The sequence below is a fragment of the Linepithema humile genome, chromosome 4, assembly GCF_040581485.1.
Source record: "Linepithema humile isolate Giens D197 chromosome 4, Lhum_UNIL_v1.0, whole genome shotgun sequence".
NCBI lineage: Eukaryota > Metazoa > Arthropoda > Insecta > Hymenoptera > Formicidae > Linepithema > Linepithema humile.
Window position 1 is genome coordinate 17,673,509 of NC_090131.1, and position 20,111 is coordinate 17,693,619.

Genomic DNA, 20,111 nt, shown 5'->3' on the forward strand with positions numbered 1-20,111 from the left:
ACTGTATAATAATGATTATGTTGAAACATATATTAAAAAATTGCTTTTTAATTTCGCGCTTTCTCGATATCCGTAATTACTCTACTTAATTATTTAATATTAATAAATGCTATTGCACGAAAACAGTGACCAATTTTTACTTGTCAAATAACCCTATACTTATTTTCTGTAAAATTTATTCTTATAGAAAATTGCTCTTTAATCACTTCTTTTATTTCCTCTTTCTCAATGCCTTTCTATTATATTATTTGATAGTTATCATTTGAGCCTTTTCTTTATATGTGTTAGATTCTTTTATTTCCATTTTTAGATTTTTAATTTTTATTGAGATTTTATTTTAAAAAATTAAAAATCTAACAATGCGAATAAAAGAAATGAAGAAGGAGATTGAGGAGCAATTTTTCTAGAAGAACAGATTTTAAACAAATAAATCGAAGGTGTAATTAAAGAGCAATTTTTGGTGCATGTTTCAACATAATTATTTTTGATTATTTGATTATTTGATATTTGATTATTTGATTATTTGATAATTACTTTTATTCCCACAACGCCAACTTTTTAGTCATTTTATATTTTATCTACAGATGCAATGCATCAATTTAGTACATAATTTTGTCGCTAGAGTGTATAACACTTAAACCTTTTCTCGTTAACACTTTCTAATGATTTCTGTTCCATATATACATGACAGTGAGGTTGTGATTTTAGTTGCGTCGCGTGGTGTCGAAAGACGCAGTTGATAAATGAAAATATAACCTAACCTCTTCTCTAAGCCGGAAGCCCTCGGACCGGCTTAAAATAAACCAAGGGTTACGCGACGTTTTTTTTTAATGCTTTATACATTACCATAAGAGTCATTTATCAAAATCCTTGCGGCTTTACTGGTAAAAATTAGAAACGTGTAAATTGTGGCATAATCTTCATTTCTTTAAGTAACACGAAGAATCTGCGTGTTTCAGATGAAGACGTAATGGCGGTCTGTTGGTCGTCTATTTGCCAAGACGTAAGTATTTTAGTAATGTTCAACTTTCTTGTAATCGTTTTCAAAAACAATTATGAAGGAAATTTAATAAATATAGGAATAAAGAATGTAAGGTATAGATTAATTATATCTGTGTAGAATACTTGTTTTTACTGACAAACTAGAGTTTCAAAGAAATATAAAAAAATCCAAGATAAAACAAAGTTGCACTCAAGATATGGCGTGTATCAATTTTTTATGCATTTTATGTGTATTCTATATTGACATTCTGGAATCTTGAAAAAAAACCGCCTGAAGAATTCAGGATAAAATTAAACAAGCTCGGAAAGTAGAACACTCAGATTGCGGAATTCACTAATTTGATTCGTGCATACTCGTTTTATTGACGTCGCGGAGTCTCGCGACGCTTAACTCTCGATGATCTTATCTCTCCCCTAATGTCGTGTGTGTAATTAACATGCGCGTGAAACGCGTGATTCATCGTGTGAGCTGTTCGGCGGGAACAGACACGAGGTCTACGAGAAACTAGTGTGGAATTTGGGTTGGGGACATTATTTTACGAGAATGATATACATCACGACAGTAGACACGTGCTACTTAAGACTTGTGCGTGTAGATCAAGGTGCGACGGCTATCATTACGAATACTCGGCCAATTATTGTCTAAAAGCTTCAAAAACACGCTGCAAAAAGTTTCGATATGCATACATTATATACGAAATCAGTAAGAAAAACATCGTCTGAGAGGATTCCAAATTGTCTTTGGAATGCGGGATATTTAGTTGGATATATTTAGTGACTAATTTATTCAGAAAGAGAGAGAGAGAGATAGATAGAGAAAGAGAGAGAGAAAGGGGGGGGGGAAGAGGAAATTAACAACCCCGTTGTTGAAAATATAAATATAACTTCATGTAATATCGTCAGAAAAATATTACAAATATTGAACATTTACTTTCATAACTTGAACATTTATCTCCATCTCAGAAAGTATAATTGGAGAATATACCGAAGCTCGTATCAACTTCAGTCTGTTGAGGCAGAAAGTTTCCAATCACATATTCTAACGAAAATCGATATGTACACAATAAACAGACGTAATCCTACTACAAATTATCGTTAAAACATAGTGAAATCTTCGTTGATTAACGATATGTGTTTTTGGACTAGCCATAAGTACGCAACGGATAAACATATTTTTTTATATAAATTTGTATACCTTTACAAGTAAGATACTTTTATAAATTATTCATAATCGCTGAATTTAACTATAAATTATACGAATAATGAACACATAAATTCGCGGTAGTAACATCTTCGTTTGTGAAATTAAATTAACACAAAGCGAACCAACGTCAGTTTATGATATGCAGTAATGATCGAGAATGCCCTTCGAATAATTTAACTCTCCCTGGGAAACATCTCGATGGATAGGCAAATACGGTGTATATACTTTGAAATAATAATTTTTTGTTAGATCTCGTCACGATACGCAGTGCATGGCTGAAGCAGTGCGCATTCTGCGAGATTTTTAAATTTCTTTCTAAGTAATTAAAAGTAATTAAAAGCATGAAACAAACTTTCATTGAAACAAAGTGTGTACAAAGTATTCGATAATAAACGCATTTGGTGCAAATAATTTGTTTTAAACAAATATATTAAAATGATAATAATTTTTCAATTATGATCAGTTAAAACAAAAGGATTTTAATAAATTGTTCTTCAAAATTGCAAATATTAACAAAATTTTATTGTTTGATTAATTTATAGTTATCAAGATATTTGATTTAAAAACTTGAAAAATTGTTGCAAAATGTATCTTAAATTTTGATAAAAAAAAGTTTCCAGAATTTTTTCTTGAACATCAAATACGTTTATTACTGAACATTACATGGCGAATAAAATAAAGCGATTAGACGACGTAAATCGATAATGATGCTGCGAGACTCGTGGCTGTCGAGTTTCGCGGCTGCGATTCGTGAAATCCACGTCAGCGAAGTAAAACTCAATCCCGGAAGCTCGCCCGATCGACGCAAACGGACGAAAGAATCGAGCAAAGGCCCTCCAAAAAAATTTACTAGCGTATAAGATGTATAATTTATTGTCACGAGATGTGCATCGACTTCGCGACGTGCGAGTTTGCGTCGATCGAGCGAGCCTGCGACGAAAATTCTCCTAAAACATCCTCCTGTGAGCGACAAAGTTGCTCGGCGAAAGGAACAGCGAACACAAGGCCCCTCAAGCAGGACAATCGCTGATCCAGCAGCAATTCTTTATTTTTCAAATACTTCATTTTCAGACTAAACCGTTTATTCGCTGCCCCTTCGCTGCGTCGTCCTCGCCCGCGAATTCCGCGTCGTCCCGAAACTCGCGAGCGTCCTCACAAAGACGATGACCGTCATCGTCCCGTGCTATTGTCAGCGTCACTCGGTCAGCAGTTTAAGCGCACCTTTGTCGAGGCGTTCACTACCCGTTCGCGCTGTCTTTGTCCCGGATAGTGATCGCGACCCGTACTTCCGCCGATCGCGCTCGCGAGACGATCGCGGAGACCGTCGGTGCCGGTGCGCGCGTTATCGATAAAATTAATTTATTTCCGAGGCGACGACGGTCCGCGGCGAAGTCTTGAAGGTTCCGAGGCCTTTCCAACGAGGTAGCAGATCGAAACGCGATGGAGATTGCGGTGTCGTGCGTTAGATTAGTGGTCCCTCGATAACGACACCGCGACATGCCTCCGGTCGTTTACTTGTTGTGCACCAGATTGAGAAATTCCTCGCGCGTCTTCGGATCGTCGCGGAACACACCCAGCATCGTCGAGGTCACTGTCTTGCTGTTGATCTTCTGCACGCCCCTCATCACCATGCACATGTGCCTGCAATGTATGCAAAGCGATTTTTTTTCTCGTCACCAATGATTGTTTGCGTCACCGTATAATTAAACGCGATAAGCAGAACTAACGTTGCTCCGTTAGAAACCGTTCGCGATATTAATATTAATATTCGCCTTCGCGTCAGAAAAAAAAAAAACAGATCTTATCGGTTCGCGAACGGAGAGGAATTTGGTTAACTAATGAATCGTATTGCAAATTATTCTTCCGACTTGAGAAAACACGCACGTCCCGATGATTGTAGTGGTTGATAATAATTGTCCATTTATCGTTTTTATGAAACAGATCGGTCTTATTGCTTTCGTGCGAGTCAGACGGCGGAAAGATAACGTTTATGAGTGATCTGCGCGGTATAAATCGGTTCTAAAAAAAATAGCACTATTAATTATCGGTTTATCACTTTCGCGGGGTAAATTGGGCGACGCGACGGCGGAAAAATAGCGCTAATAAATGATTCGCGCGCCAATAAAAATAGCACCGATAGCGCCAAATATAGTCCGGAAATAATATCATGAGTTATAATTTGCGCCAGCCAGTTTCCATCGTTCCCGAGATAATTCTATTATCTATTTCTATTATTCTATTATTATTGAGATATCTCCGAGCACTCCGGAAAGTGCGACGGTAAATCTAAAATCGCGCGTGTGTCATGCGACTTGTTGAATTATTCACGAAGTGCGCTCGCTCAGATGCATTTCCAATATTAATCACGCGCGATTAATAACCCCGACTGATCATTGAAGTGACAAGCCACACACACCCCTGTTGGCAGATTTATCGTCTTCGCGCTAATGCATACGCCGTGTAACGTGCAAACAACCGGATCGTTACGTGAATGATCATCGCGAGACTCGCACCACGCCTCGCGAACGCTGCGCGCGCGAACACGACGCTCGCAATAGCGCAAGGTCGTGTTCTTTTGCGGACGTGATCGTTCTACCTGCGGAAACTATCGTGCGAGCCTCAATCGAAAGGAAAAAGTGGCCTTAATCGGCGAATCGGTTCGATATCGCGCAATATCGCCGTGATATTTCGTAAAAAAGAATCATTTGCAATCTTCTGAGACTCGCGATAAAATTTTGCACATTGAATCTTATGAATTTCGATTGTAAATATAAAAAAATTGTAATTGCGTAGAAAAAGCAATTTAAATATTTCGCAATATTGTAAAACCATGGCAGATTAAAGAAATCAATGATACATACACTCCTTCGACCACAACGGCGACTCCTGCGGGCTGCACAGCTTTCGTAACCGCTATCGCAATTTGCTTCGTGAGTCGCTCCTGCACCTGCAGACGTCTGCTGAAGATCTCCACGATCCTGCAAATAGAATTTTTTTTTCGAGTTTATTTTTAAAAGTCGGAGAATTTGTCGTTAAAATTGAGGCCGAGTAAACATTAACTTTCTTTACGTTTATTATCCAGAAATACTGTGTACATTGTTAATGCCACTAAAAGCTGCGAAGGAACTAATGGTTTTAAACTCGTCAAATTGCTTTTGACAGAGCATCGATATTCAGTCATGTAATAGTTTCCATTACCAGCTGCTTACTTGCTTTTAAGCGGCGTTTAACAGGTAAACGGATAGGACCCGGGCCGTTACGCGTGAAAGTATGTATATATTCTTAAGAGACCAGCTTCGTCATATTTTTTCCTTTCACCTTAATATATTATTGATCAAGGCCAGGTCTAGTGGGCATGTCGAAATTGTCGAGGCGCCAATGGTAAATATCAAAGAATGAAGTAAATAAAGAAACGGAATTTCTCTTTTTTTTTCAAACAATTTGCATTCGTCGAAATGTCATGCTTAGAAAAAATAGCTCAGAAAAAATTTCGTTACTAATTTTATTGCAGAGTTAAAATATCAAACTAGGAAGTATAATTTTTACTGAATTGTCGTAAATGAATTAAAAATTCAATGTCAAAGACATCATTAGATGAGTTGTTCTTGAAACAGAAACTTCATCATAAGATCATTATTTTAAAAGGAAGTGACAGCCAAACTTCGCCTTCCGTATTTTAATTGTAGAAAACAATTTTTAATTCTATATAGACACTAAAAAGATCCGCGTGTCAAAAAAGTCATGTTCAGTCGGTAACTCCAGGATCCCCTTTATTACGCAGGATTTTTACGCGCAAAAGAAGAGTAAATTGAACAGTTAAGTGTTTCGTTTTCACGTGGAAGAAATTAACTTTAATCTTGATCACAAGATAATTATTCCGTTGTTTTTCGACTGTTTTTTCAACTGATACTGACAGTATCGAATAAATAAAATGAAAAACAGAAGGGTGCTTATTGAAACTAAGCATCGAAACCCATTTGTTTCACATATTAATTAAAGTGATTACCTAGCGAGTTTGCTGAGACCCAATATCTTCTTGCAGGGAAGATAACCGATCGACACTTTTCCGTAGAACGGTACCAAGTGGTGCTCGCACATGGAGAACATTTCAATGTCCTTCACTACCACCATCTCATCATGATCTTCGTCGAATACTGCGTCATTGATTACATCTGAAACAAAAACAGGAAAATTCCATCCGCTGTTTCATTGAATGACAAATACAAAGTTCCGAATTATAACTCTGCGAATCAATTAAAATTATATTATACAGAGTGGCCCGAAGAAATTTTTATCTTGTTCATTTTGTCGACTGTATATTTCAAAAACGCAAAAACGGGTCAGTTTCGTTTTCGAGAAGGATGTATAATTGTGATCAATTTAGCCTGCTGTTTTATTCCTTTCGACATTTTTTTCGCACAAAATCAATCGATTGCAAAGCAAATGGGGCGGAAAATTGTTCTCGGCTCTGCAAATACTTGTATAATGCAGAAGAAAATATCTTTAGCCGCGTGCTATCACTTTAACGCAAGCAAATGTCGTCACTTGTATCGCGAAAGGAATGTTCTTTCATTTTCAGCTGGCGAGTTATCCCGGTTGTGATTTACCCGATATTGACCTACTTACTGCACCGTGAACGCTAGTGGTAGTGTGTACATACGGGCGGACGGTCGGTGCGTATCGGTAGCTAGATAATGGGGGTGCTCTCCGCACGGTTTCCACGGCAACCTTAACAAGAAACACCTTCGCAATGACCGACAACGATGAATTCGCCTAAACCGTGCGCATTCAAACTCGAATTTTTGCGAAATAAATAACGTCGCAGAGAAAAGTTAACGATGAAACTATACCGATTTGTCGAGCTCAGCGAATGATCAGCGCGAGATGAATAGCGCTCGATTTTTAATACAAAAACAATGGAACAAGACGCGGGAACTGTGTTAATTTTATTCCAGACGACGAATTTAATCCCGTGTATTTAGTTTATCTTACTTTCCGGAAAATGAACCCGCTCGCGTCACACGTGGAAGTGGAGCAATTTCCTTTCCTCTATTCACGCCGAGCGCTCTCCGAGTGTAAAGTTCGATTTTTCGACTCGATGGCTTAAACGTGATCGGCTTTCGTCGGCGATTTGATTAACTTTTACAAGCTTTTACGCGTCAGTATTCACGCGCACGGTATTTTTGAAGATTCATCGGCGAGAAACGCTACAAATTTATCGATCAGAAATATATATATATATAAATCTCGATTTATTGAAAAAAATTTTGAGCAAATTTAGGGCAATATAAAAGCCATAGTAGAATTGTTCCGCTGAGAGAATCGTCCGAGGGTGATCGAGCTTTCGTACGAAAGTGCCTCTCGTTTCGGATTCACCCAAGCGTGCCGTACCGCCGTTAACCGAGAGAGCTTATCTCAAGGGTCTCTCGGCTGTTCAAGCTAAGCCAAAGTGAATTAAAGTCCCTCATCCATCACCTATAGTTGCTCCTAGCTTGTTCGCAGCGATACTTGATTATCGCGAACGGCTTGAGAAACAGCTTGACACAAGCTCGAGGTCTCTGCTTATGCAAAACAATAAGGAAAACATTTTTTTTTTATTAGTAGAAGAAATAAAACGCGGCGAGATGAATGAAAGAGATACAAGACAAATTTTCTTAAATTCGTTTAAAATTTAATGTCGCCGACGAAGTAAGCTTTGCTAATTAAAACGCCGCCAAAGTAAATGCGTATCTGCATAACTTGAGAATTAGATTTATTTTGCTCAACGTCGAACTTCAATCTTCTCAGCTACGCGCGAATTGTGAGAACGGAATTGTCACGTAAGGAAAAAGTTGGTTTCCTATCTAACGACACGCGCGCACTGCTCTCCGAATCTCCGCAAATCCTTGTAATTGTTCGAGCATCGTGACGTTTATACTCGATGTACGTCACGCGGAAGAATAAGAAGGTGAAGGGGATTTTTCTCTCAAGCTGTGCCTCGTGCGTCCCTGAGAACCCCATTTATATCAAGAGCTTTACGCTCTCCTTTCTGTGAATCGCACTTAAGTCCCACCCTCCCGTCCCCTTCGGCGAGTCTCATTCTTTTTCTCTCCTCCGCCTCCGCCTCCTTCTCGTGACAGAGAGCAGGTTGAAAGTAAAAAAGGCGAAAAGTCCGGTACTTTCACGAAGTACACGCGCGCCTCTATAATTCCGCGCCGTATTATTCGCAATAAAAAGAAACCTGATTACCGCGGTTTCCCAGTTAATTATTTCATTGCTCTCTCAAGTCCTCTAAATTGTATCCTCGACTCCGCCATCATTATGCCGTATATGCATCCGGAACGTTTTTATGCATATTACACTTTTTCAAATTTTAGAAATCTCTACTTTTGTTTTTACGCTACTTACTTATATAAGGCGCTAATAATTTGCTTTACAAATAATCGTTTATCTACTTAGAAATATTAATTCGATAACGCATATTTAGTGCCAAAATCAAGATTGTGGACTGTTTTATATTTCACAAATAATCACGCACTTGTTTAGTAAAATTAATAAATTGCTCGAATACATAAAAACCTGCATTCGATTCCTTCTAAAATGAAGAGAGCACTGGATTTTACACTTTAAGAAGAAAAGACTTCTTTGGTAATTCCGCTTACCATAAAATGACGCGAAATATCGTAATGATTGGCTATAATTCCTGCATCAGGAAGGAAGTCAGATTTGCAAAAAAACGTCCGCCCCAGGCGAACGGCCGTCGTCACTATTAAGAAATAATTGATGGATCACAATTGTGTAATTGCCGCTTGTAAGATTTTTTACCACACAGATCTCCGAGCACAGCCTTAGATTAGTTGACTATCGAATCAAGGTCGCACTATTCTCTTTTTCCTTTTTCTTTCTATTCGCACAGTCACGCAAATTTTGCAATATTTCAGTATTAATTAAAAAAAAAATTCTTATGACAGATAATAATAGGCAATAATTTAATTATTAAAAAAGGTAGTAAAAGGGCTTACCTTCGAGACTCTGATCGTAGCCTTTGGTGAAGAAAAGCATAGCCTTTGCGGCTCGTTCCGGCGTCTTTAAGAGTCCTGGCCGCTCCGGGTTCTCGCCAAGGGAACTCAAGAGTAACTTGTAGCTCCGAGACATTTCCGGTAACATGGCCTCTCGTGTGGGCGGCCGGTGGTCCAACTCCAAATCGTGGTGGAACATGCATTTTTCGTGGCCTGAAACGTGGCAAAGCAGTGCAACAATCCGATTAGATCGTTGCGGAATGATCGTGGATCCCGATAATCGCTTTCCCTTTCGCGACCGTCGAAGCTTTTTGTTCGACGATGACGCGATGCAATGTGTCGACAGTGTCGTTATCGTGTGTCACGACCCGTGGTTGCGCTACATCCACAGTTTCGACAAATATACTTCCACGCAGTAATTTTCTTTCTATCTTCTACGATAAAATCTTCTTGAAATTCAAAATTTGGTGTGTCCGGCGCAGGGAACAATGCGGCGTGAAAAACTCGCATCGCTTTTTTGTCACCGGATTCGATGAAAGACGCAATCAATTAATCGATTGCACAATAGCTTGCGAAGCAAATTGGCCCGCAGACTCGCGCGTATTATACATGCGATCTCCCTGTGACACGCCGCGTATAAGTGATTGATAAGAATTTCGCGTTGCACCGCTATCGCGCGCACCCGATGACTGTTCTCTTCTGATAAATTGTTTAAGGAAATATAATTCCGTTGTGAAAAACGAAGCGGCGTGCAAAGTTACGCGATTGAAATGGTCTATATTTTACGCGCGTAACCGGCGTGTAGAAAGTGCTCGGTAAAACGGATTCAAGGTTTCGCGTGCAATATTATTCATGGACTCGCGAGCGATCGGCTTCTCTAAGTCGGCGACGATGACGACGAGGAGCGCGTGTTCACGTTGGAAATTCAGTTAGCCCGTCTCTTCCTAATGAACCGTGTCGCGTAATTGAATACAGCACCGACAAAGCGGTCGTTAAAGGCGTCGCAGAAAATCGTTCAGGTATCGCGACAGGGAAAGAAATTTAACAATTTGATTGTCGAGATTTCATCATCAGCGCAAAGAATGATTTAGATCAATTATGGAAAAGAACATCCATTATTTCGAAAGTTTTTTATATATGAAAAATAATGTTCTTTCCATCATTACAAAGATATAAATACATTCTTTCATATTTATTTTCATGATGATTTTGTTGCAATTGTGATTTCGGTGTGATACAATTATTTAGAATTATTTCTCTATTTAACCAAAATTTCTAAAAGAAATAACAACACAATATCGAGTTTCTTTTGTATTCTGTATAGAAAATACTTTGCAAGGCACTTAGCAATGCTGTTAAAATTGTAACAGCTATGTTACTATCGTTAATTATAATTTTTAATCATTCTTTTTTTCTCATTTTTAGCAGCCTTCGTGTTTTTTCCGAAATTTTCGATAGCATCTTGTTACGTTATGTTCGTAAAATTATATATCGCACATTACCTTAACTGTACCTTGACGATGCTCATACTTGTTTATCATATCAAGATCAGTACAGTGTAATGAAGGCGAAAACAGTCATTCCGGTGGCCGTTGAGCAAAAAAAAATTTGACGCGTACGGAAGTCGAGAGATTCACAGATTTTTTCCTGCCCATACGAGGCATTTTTAATGCACGAATTTATCGTGAAATCTAATTTTAATAATTGCCTCGCATATTAAATGCAAGCAATTGATATATAAATATAAAACTTTATTCATTCTTAAGCATATCTCAATTTTTATAAAATAAAAATATATAAAACAAAATTATAATATCAAAGCTCTTACGATAAATATCAACTAAAGAAATAAAGGGCAAATGAGTCAATCTTGGTTGTCCATACATATATTTTTTAATTTAAGCTTGTAATCACAAACGTTTGTGCCTAAATAAGGCCTTCATCAGTGTACAAATTATTAATGCAAAAGTGTCTTACGCATCATTAAAACTATATACACATAAAAAACATTTTAAAAACCGCAACGCCAAGATGTATCGCCAAACCATTGTGTAAGAAGGTGTTGAGATTCATATCCGTACAATGGAGAAATGGAGTCGTAGTCCAAACATTATAATATAGATTACGAATATATAAATATATATGTACGGACAATTAGTATTGGCTCATTTGCCCTTTATTTCTTCAGAAAAATATATAATATATAAAACGGCTAATGCGAAACAAGAAAAGAAAATGGAAAAAGCTGTTTAAAAATATTTAATTATTATCGCTTGAGTTAACAAAGATTTTTATCGAGATAAATTTGAAAGTATTAATTTTTTAATTCTGGAATAATGTAAGAATTATTCAGAAATGCATTTTTTTAATAGTTACGAAATATGCTAGACTTCGTTACATATTAATGTGTTTTAAGATATCTCAGAAAAATATATATGTAAAATAATACGTGTAGCGGAATGTTAAGTATCAGTATTTTATGTTTTGAAGTAGTCACTCGAGAGCATAACTAAATATCAGTGGAATTTTGATATGAGCCAATATTATCGTCGATTATTTGCGTATACTAATCGGAGAAACGAGAAATAAAACTTATTATGACGAAATACATCACTGTAATAATTTCATTATCAATCTTGCATCAGTATCTTGTGCGCTTTAAAAAGAGCGTTTTTAAAGAGCGCTACAATTGGTGAAATGCAGACTGGTAGATAAGATCGAGTCAAATCAATTTGATTGAATTAAAAATCAATCGATTTTATATTTTCAAATTAATTTTTTATTTTCAAAAATCGGAATTAGTTACGAGAGCACTTGACGGTTTTCAAAAGCGCCATAATGACTTTTACGTGGCAACTTAATCGATTTCCCCGCTATTTCGAATTGCGGTACCTTTTGTCGTAGATGTACGCGGTGTTCTGGGTGTTCCGGGTACATCCAAATCGGATTCCTCGATATTATCGCTCCAAGAAACGGTCCTTAATGGTAACGGCTTCTTTATCACTATCGGCTTGTCATCCTCGTTATCGTACATCTTCAGCTTCGCGCACTGACTCGATACTCCGTTCATGATTGACGATTTTTTAACGTCGATCGTCTGTTTTTAGCAATTATTCCGATTTTGGGAGATTGAAGGAATTTTGAAACTAGTTGAGCAGTTTGGGATTTTCTATCGCCGTCTAAAGAAATTGATTCAAAACATTTTGTAGGATTAAATCAAATAATGAAATCTTCAACGTCTGAGTATCAGATGCAACATATTTTTGTATAAGCACGTTATCGAATTGGTATTAATATTAAAAAAATATCGGACATAAATATAATCGGACAAAATATAATCGGACAATATTTTTCATGTCATTACTGACAAATAATGCGTAACATTAATTTATCACTTAATTATTTTTCGTGTTTGAAAAAAGTTTATTCTGTAATTAAGACAAACGAAATTCAAGAAACTTTGTGTTCGTTATTTTGTACATTGAATTTATTTTCTATTTATCCAACAGAATGCAAAGAACAGCAATCAAACACTTTTAATTTACTAAAAACATTTCTCATCACTAGACATCATCCGCAGCAATCGTTTGACATTTAACATTTGTCACGTCGAAAAGAACTCGTAGTTCAGCATTACGCGTGCAAAAATAATTCCCGTTAACATCAATACAATGAAAATCATGGGAAAATAATAAAATCTCGCGGCAAAATAAATCCCATATAAATTCCGCGTGAAATCAGTCGGGGAGCTTTTTCCGAGATACTTCGCATCTGACACTCTTGATTTTCATCTGCTTGGACTTACACGCAACGTGAGCCCTGCGACGTAAGGAGCGATAGAAATGCAAGGATTCGGAAACTGAAGCACACACGTATTGACCGCGAGGACGAGACACGAAAAGGGGACGACGAGGTAGAGAGCCGGCGCGTGCATTGATAGATGCACGCACGAAGAAGCCGCAGCATCAACTCTCTACTCGGACGGACGAAGCGCGACTGATGCTAGTTAGACCGAGCGAACCGACCGGCGGTGGCGACGAGAGAGAGCGAAACGTCACCCGTCCCCGTGAGTCCTTCCGAAACCGTATATATGCTCGACATCCGTGTCGCTCCCTCTCGCCCCGTTCTCCTGCTGCTGTATCACAAAGAACGAAAACTCATCTTGCTCCTTTTCGCCGGGGATCACGGGGAAAAGACGATTTTTCCCGTTCGTGACTCCTGCGGTTCTAACGACGCTATTGTGACGTCAATCGTGGAAAAACGCGCGTTGGGGCGCGATGGATTTGAATCGAGTGTCGCGGTAGATAAAGTGTATCCGGAATTTTTCTTTCATCAAAGCGTAGCAACACACTCTAACGTATTTAATGTTTCTCCCCGTTTTTCGGGGAGAAACAATAAATACGTTCGAGATATCACATTTCTTACAGACTTCCAATAAGATTACAATCTAATTTTGTTACCGAAAGTTCGCTTACAAGCTTACATGAGCTTGAAAAAGCTAGGAGTGTTGTCCGGAATTATCGGAGAATTTTGGAGGAAATTTTTATTGAGAAATGAACTCTCGATTTATGAGATTTTTATTTCACTGAATTGAATTGTCGTGAGTCGCTAAATAATTACACATTAAATGTCGTAAAATTTTCATATCGTTGTTTCATCTCTTTTCCTTTCCCCATCTCGCAATCTCGTATATGACATTCGCTGTTGATTGACAGTGAGAAAATGACTTCGTAGGGCTCGGGATTACCTGATCCTCGATTCGAGTGCATCAGGAATTAATAGGAATAATAAATTCCCCTTTGTACTCAGATTCTCGTCTCTCCTTTCTTTTCAAGCATTCTGCGCATTAATCTGATTGATTATTATAAAAAGGAATATAGTACTTTAACAGTTGAAAAAAAGAAGATTTAGTAAAAAGATTTAATAAAGAATGATGATTTTTTTTTATCAATTTATCGATTTGATAGAAGATAGAAAAGAAAAGCAATTCTTTCACGAACGAATTGAGAAATTCTATAAATGCGTGTAAGCTCATTAGACGATCTCATTTCACCGGCAGGGAAATACCTTTGGATTTTATGACGTCAGCTTAAGGTACAATCTGAAATACCTTTAGGGAACTGGATCTGGGATTTACCATGCGTGATTCCCACGAATTATAGTGCGTTTGCCACTAAAATAATATAATTAACATTCTTTCTCTTGCCGCCGCAAAACGATGTTGATTTTCTCAATTAAAGCCGTATAACATTATCGTTTATTTCCTGCTCTTTAAAATGTAAAATATAAGTATGTTATACTTTTTACGTATAATATAAAATATAAAATGCAAGATAATTATATACGTATATTATATACATTATATATAAATTAATTATATAATTATATACGTGAGATATGTTGCTCTCATGCGATTCTTTTACTCGTGAGAAAAAAAACTCGCTTTAGATTAAAGATCAGACAAAAATTTGAACATTTTGTATTTTCGAACTATTCGATAGTTCGAACATAAGCAATGGTCGATCTATATATGATAGTAATTCACAATTTCTGCAAACTTATATAGTTTAAAAATTGGAGTAAAAGTAATACGCATTTCAAACAGAAAATAAACAACTTTTTCAACGTCTTTATGCAATATTTATTTATTTTTTGTAAAATTTATTTGTAAAATATTTAAAAAAAAAGATTAAAGATAATTTTAATAGATTCTCTAATAGAAATGTAACGGAATGTACAGTGGCGTGCAAAAGTTTCCAGTCAGTGACATTTTGTACTCTAATTTATAAAAAAAAAAAAAAAGCCTAATAACATTTCATTAGACTTTCTAATGGCCGGAAACTTTTGCACGCCACTGTATATCGTATGCAAAAAAGATATATCAAATATGTTCGCCTGCAATGGCATTGAGCAGATACGTATAAACGATGTATAATAATGAGAATTCACCATGCACCGAAATGAAATAAATATGTATTAGAAATATGTATCAAAAATGAAATAAATATGTATTAGAAATGAAATAAATATGTATCAACAATAAAATAAATATGTATGTATATGCTCGAAAGTGTATTCGAACTATTTATAGATAACCGTTTGAATATTAGATAACTAAAAAAATTCTTGCCATTTCTTGTTAAGTAGTCATAGTTCTCGGAATACTTATGTCAGTTATAACTAGTTGTGCTAAGAATTTTGTTTCACTGTAAAAAATATACCTCACTTCAGTTACGGCATTTCAAGTTGTAAAGTCAAATTAAAAAAATATTTCAACTCTTTAAAATGTCTGTTTGAGTGAGTATGATTCGTGCTTATTTATTGTATGAATTTAAACTTGGATCTAAAACGCCAAAAGCTTCTCGAAAAGTTCATTCTGCATTTAAAGAAGATGCAGTAAAGGAAAGAATCGCTCGGTATTGATTTCAAAAATTTGCGTCAGAGGATAAATCCTTGGAAGAATGCTTCCCCGTCAGAGAGACCGATATCTCTGAATAATGACGAATAAAAAGCAACAACTGAGACAAATTCGAAATTAAACGTGCGACTGCATTTGCATTTAATGTAAATAATGTTTTCTTGTTTTGTTATTTTAATGCTGGTTAACATATGAATATAAATATCTTACACAAGAAGTGACGCTGAGTCATATTCATTGACATAATTACATTTTTTAATTTGTGTGAAAATGGAAGTCGATAAAACACATATTCGATCTTATTCGGCTTTTCCTATTTAATCAGCGCAAAACAGCTGCTGAAACAACGAGAATAATTTGCAAAACGTATCATAAGGGAACGGTATTCCGAGAGTCCATGTAGCAATTAATTTCGACACTTTAAAAGTGGCGACTTTGACTTGAAAGACAAAGAGCGGCCAGGATTGGCGACCCGGAAAATTTTAATGGACCTGCAATGAGAAGTCTTGTCACACCGGCGTACTCCTCAGATATTGTTCCGTCAGGTTTACATCTGTTTTGATCTATGCAATGCAATCTTTTTGGCACACAATTTCGCAATGTTGTAGAAGTGCGACAATTCGTCGACGATTTTATTCTAAGAGATCTTTTTATCGCGGTATTCGTCTTTTGCCTGAAAGATGGCAAAAAGTAGTAGACAATGCTGAGAAAATATTTTAATAAAAAATATATCATTTACAAGATATTAAAAAGGAAAATTGCTTTAAAAACGACGGAAACTTTTGCATATATCCCTAATATATAATTTTATGTTGTGAAAAACCTTTGAAAAATCGGAACGCACACACAACACGTATGACTGATACATACTTATTTTGTGCAGATGTATTTTGATGTTTCCAATGTTTCTTATTTACACATTCACCGTCAAGCGTATTTCGACTTTTTGTTTACATCAATTGGATTATTTTACATTGAAAGAACAATAAGATATATATTTAAATTATAGTATTGAATAGCACAAATATCAAGTAAAAGAAAAGCTCAGTGTCGGCCATTGATGATCGTGGCGGTAAATGTGTTAAACAGCATGAAATTATAAATAGAATTATAGTAAAATAGATCGTCTATAAACCAAATTTAAATGCGACAATTTATTTTAATAATTGACAACATGAGAAAATGAGAGAAAATAAGCGGACAGCCGCAATTTTCGCTATGTGCGAATAAAGATGCGAATCTTTTCCTCTAAAATTTACGCAAGTTAAAAACGTAACGATCAGACGAAAACGAAGCAAATCACGATCGCCGTTTGACGTGTGCATGCACGCAAGGACAGCGAAATATTCTGTCCATCGAAAGGAAAAATACAAGAAACAGAAATAGGGTAAATGGATTTCGCGAAAGGCCTGACCGCATCGGAAGAAATCTGCGTCATAGTGAATCCCAGCGTCAAACAACCGGTTCTTATGTATTCACGTTGCTTTTCTTTTAATTCGCGAAGAAGCGCAAATACATGCTTATTTTATTTTGCGATATTCTGCGTGCCTTACTTTCAACCCTCCTCTTTGAATAATGTTGAATAATTACATATAGCCACTCGTGCCCTGATATTTTTCTTTCGCTCTTCCTTCTTTCTAGTAACTTCCTTTCCTTCATTTCGTACATTTAGATTCTCGAAATTGAGATCAATGTATGCAATGTTCGTACACGTTAGTATCTCGAACCCGAGATCGTGTACACTTTAATAAGTTCTCTAGTAGACAAAAATCAATTTTCTATATGAAAAATATTAACAATCCTCGCACTAACATCCAACGATTGCTCGAAGATGCCTTTCAATTAGTATTTATTTGATATATATCATACGAGCCAATTCCTTACATATTACTGATTTTAAAATTACATATAGCGTTTCGAATTATCCGTCCACAAATTCTTCGAACAATCTTGAAATCTTTTTTCCTCGACAGAAATGCCGATATTAAAACTGTGGAATATTAATTAACTAATCTTTGCCGGAAATGTATCTTGAAGCAGTTGAAACCAGTTTTTGTGCGTCTAGAACTGGCAGGCCTTCGAAGGAAACAATAAGGCACACTACAAAGTTACATAAAACTATTATATATGCGGAAAAAAAGAAGGAAACTATAACAGATAAGTCTAAGTAGACAAAGAAATATTGACATAAACTAACTTGCAAATATAAAATAGTATTCTATGATTAGCATAAGCACATTAGCACTTAAAATTACGAGATACGGAAAAATAATAAGGGAAATCTTATTGCGTTGTTTTTTCGCAACATTTTAAATAGACACTGACTTATCGAAATATTTAATGGAACTTAAAAATTGCAAGAAACATTTTTTTAATTATTAAAAAAATGTTCCTTGAGAATCAATTTTTTTCATATATGGGGAAGATATGTGTGATTAATACATAAAACAGGATTCCTACGACTGCTTTGCAGTCACACGTGTACAAGGCTGATTATTGTCACCCTCGATAATAAAAACGTAAATCATAGTCGACCTCGATGCTTTTTGTTCGCGCGTGCCTTTACAACTTATGTTAGGATAAAAAATATATGAATCAGGAAAACGCGATTTATTGCGATAAGTGTGATATATTTCCTGCATTCCTTGCAGAATCTCAAATAATCGCTACGTAATTAATCTACATTTTCTGATTACGATCACAATCATAACAAATGTGTTACTGCTCCGTTAAAACTTATAACTAGAAATCCATCGAACAGCGAAACTATATCCGCGTATCAATATCTCTTTATGAACAAGCTAAAAGGAAGATTAACTAGAATTTCGACAATTTCGTTAATAATAAAAAATCTATAAAATAAGAATAAAGATCTGTAAAATTTATGTTTGTTGAGTAGAAAATTTCTGTAACTGATGCTACTCGTTAAGCAAAAATTACGCAATCACCGAAAAATTCTCTTTCCGTCGATGATTATTTAAAAGAATATTTTTCATCAATATTAAGCCCAACATTCCCATGATACAAATTTCAATATAAATTTTTATATAATATAGTTCTATACGTATCATTGCGTTTTTGCAACTGAGAGTTCTGAACATTGTTCGACATTTTCTTCAGCAACTTCCTGTGTCGAGTCGTCACGATTAAAGTACGTAGTTCTTGTCGCAGAGGCACTTCTCTTGTGTGACCAGAAAACTGAAAATTGACTGACTCGACAACAAACAGCGAAATATTTGGTTTATATTTAAATTATATTTAAATTTAAATATATTTAAATTATATATTATTATATTTAAATTTGGTTATATTTAAATTTGGTTTAGACGATCTATTTTACTATAATTCTATTTATAATTTCATGCTATTTAACACATTTACCGCCACGATCATCAAACAGGAGCAGGACAAACAGGAGCAGGACAAACAGGAGCAGGATCAAACGTTTCTAACCGATGGAGCATACAGTACTGAGTATATAATATTAACAGGTTCGACTGATACATATAAGTAAGCTTATATATATCTTATCTTTTGGAAAACTTATTACGATGCATTGTACAAACGTTTAACATGATGTCTTCAGTTATTATTACAAGTTGATATTCAAATGATTATAATTATGAAAGAATTATGAGGCTCATAAGTTCGTTATTAATTATTCATATAAAAATAATTTTTAATATTTCGTATATATTTTAATAATTCGTGACATTTATATGTAACGTGATACATTAATAGTGCCATTAAAAGCAATTAAGTTTCGGAAAAATCACAATATTTCTGCTTATTAAAAAAGAATATAAATAATGTATAAAATTAATTGATTATAAAATTACACAAATGTATTTGCATTAAACAACACAACGTTGCGATTAATCTGGATAGAAATCTTGTGCTTAAATATTTCCATTCGGAAGTCGCAATTGTTGTCCTCGTTCGATTTTAGCTCGCAATGGTGTTTGATCAAAGAACAAAAATAAAGAATACCGTGAAATGCTGTTACGGTAGAACGATTTGAGTTTTGTCGTTGTATCAACTTTTTCTGCAACAAGTGCGGCCTTCTGCTATATGGGAGCACCCGAGAAATCGAACAAATTATATATCTCGCACGAACGATTACAGTCAATACGTATTCGCGATTAGCATACCAAAAAAATCGATTATTTTCACCGCGGGGAAATTTCACGCACGCGGAATCTCCTTGGATGACGTAAAGTTATTGAATGAGTATGCTGATTCCAAGATTTCTACAGCTATAATTTGATCTTCACGACTGGCGTACACAAGGCAGAGAAATTAAATTACAAAAAACAGTGATAGTCAGCAATAGATAGCAAATGCATAGATAACAACGTGACACCGAAGGTTGGCAAATTTATTAATGATTTCATGCGGGTCATCGCTCATTGGAGTTTGCAATCTTTAAGTTTTTAAATGTAGAGAAAGTATAGTTTCTAAAATTTGAAAACAAAAAATCTATAAAGGT

General features: G+C 35.8%; 1 protein-coding gene and 1 long non-coding RNA gene across 4 annotated transcripts; one reads left to right on the forward strand and one right to left on the reverse strand.

Moving 5' to 3' along the window:
- Positions 1-346: 346 nt before the first annotated feature.
- On the forward strand, positions 347-19,896 carry LOC105670895 (uncharacterized). 2 transcript variants are annotated; one of them, XR_010889678.1, is made up of 3 exons: positions 347-884; positions 960-1,003; positions 19,023-19,896. It is a non-coding gene; the product is annotated as an uncharacterized lncRNA (long non-coding RNA). The 2 variants fall into 2 exon arrangements; XR_001100510.2 differs by lacking the exon at positions 19,023-19,896 and having other exon boundaries at positions 960-2,091.
- Pu (GTP cyclohydrolase punch) lies at positions 1,866-13,275 on the reverse strand. Of its 2 annotated transcripts, XM_012364647.2 has the most exons (6): positions 13,010-13,275; positions 12,097-12,383; positions 9,208-9,417; positions 6,213-6,378; positions 5,068-5,184; positions 1,866-3,847 (listed from the first exon to the last, which is right to left on the reverse strand). In XM_012364647.2, exons 2-6 carry the CDS (start codon positions 12,272-12,274, stop codon positions 3,718-3,720), a joined length of 801 nt encoding a protein of 266 aa, XP_012220070.1. In that variant the 5' UTR covers positions 12,275-12,383; positions 13,010-13,275; the 3' UTR covers positions 1,866-3,717. The 2 variants fall into 2 exon arrangements, with proteins under 2 accessions (XP_012220070.1, XP_012220069.1); XM_012364646.2 differs by having other exon boundaries at positions 12,097-13,275.
- Positions 19,897-20,111: the final 215 nt, after the last annotated feature.

What these genes read in the sequence shown, in the direction of transcription:
- Pu (XM_012364647.2), bottom strand. Translation starts at nt 12,274, where the DNA reads ATGAACGGAGTATCGAGTCAGTGCGCGAAGCTGAAGATGTACGATAAC. An exon ending in CTACGATCAGAGTCTCGAAG is followed by an intron (nt 6,379 to 9,207) that starts GTAAGCCCTTTT and finishes TTTTTGTTTCAG; the next exon opens with ATGTAATCAATGACGCAGTA. An exon ending in GGTCTCAGCAAACTCGCTAG is followed by an intron (nt 5,185 to 6,212) that starts GTAATCACTTTA and finishes TTCTATTTGCAG; the next exon opens with GATCGTGGAGATCTTCAGCA.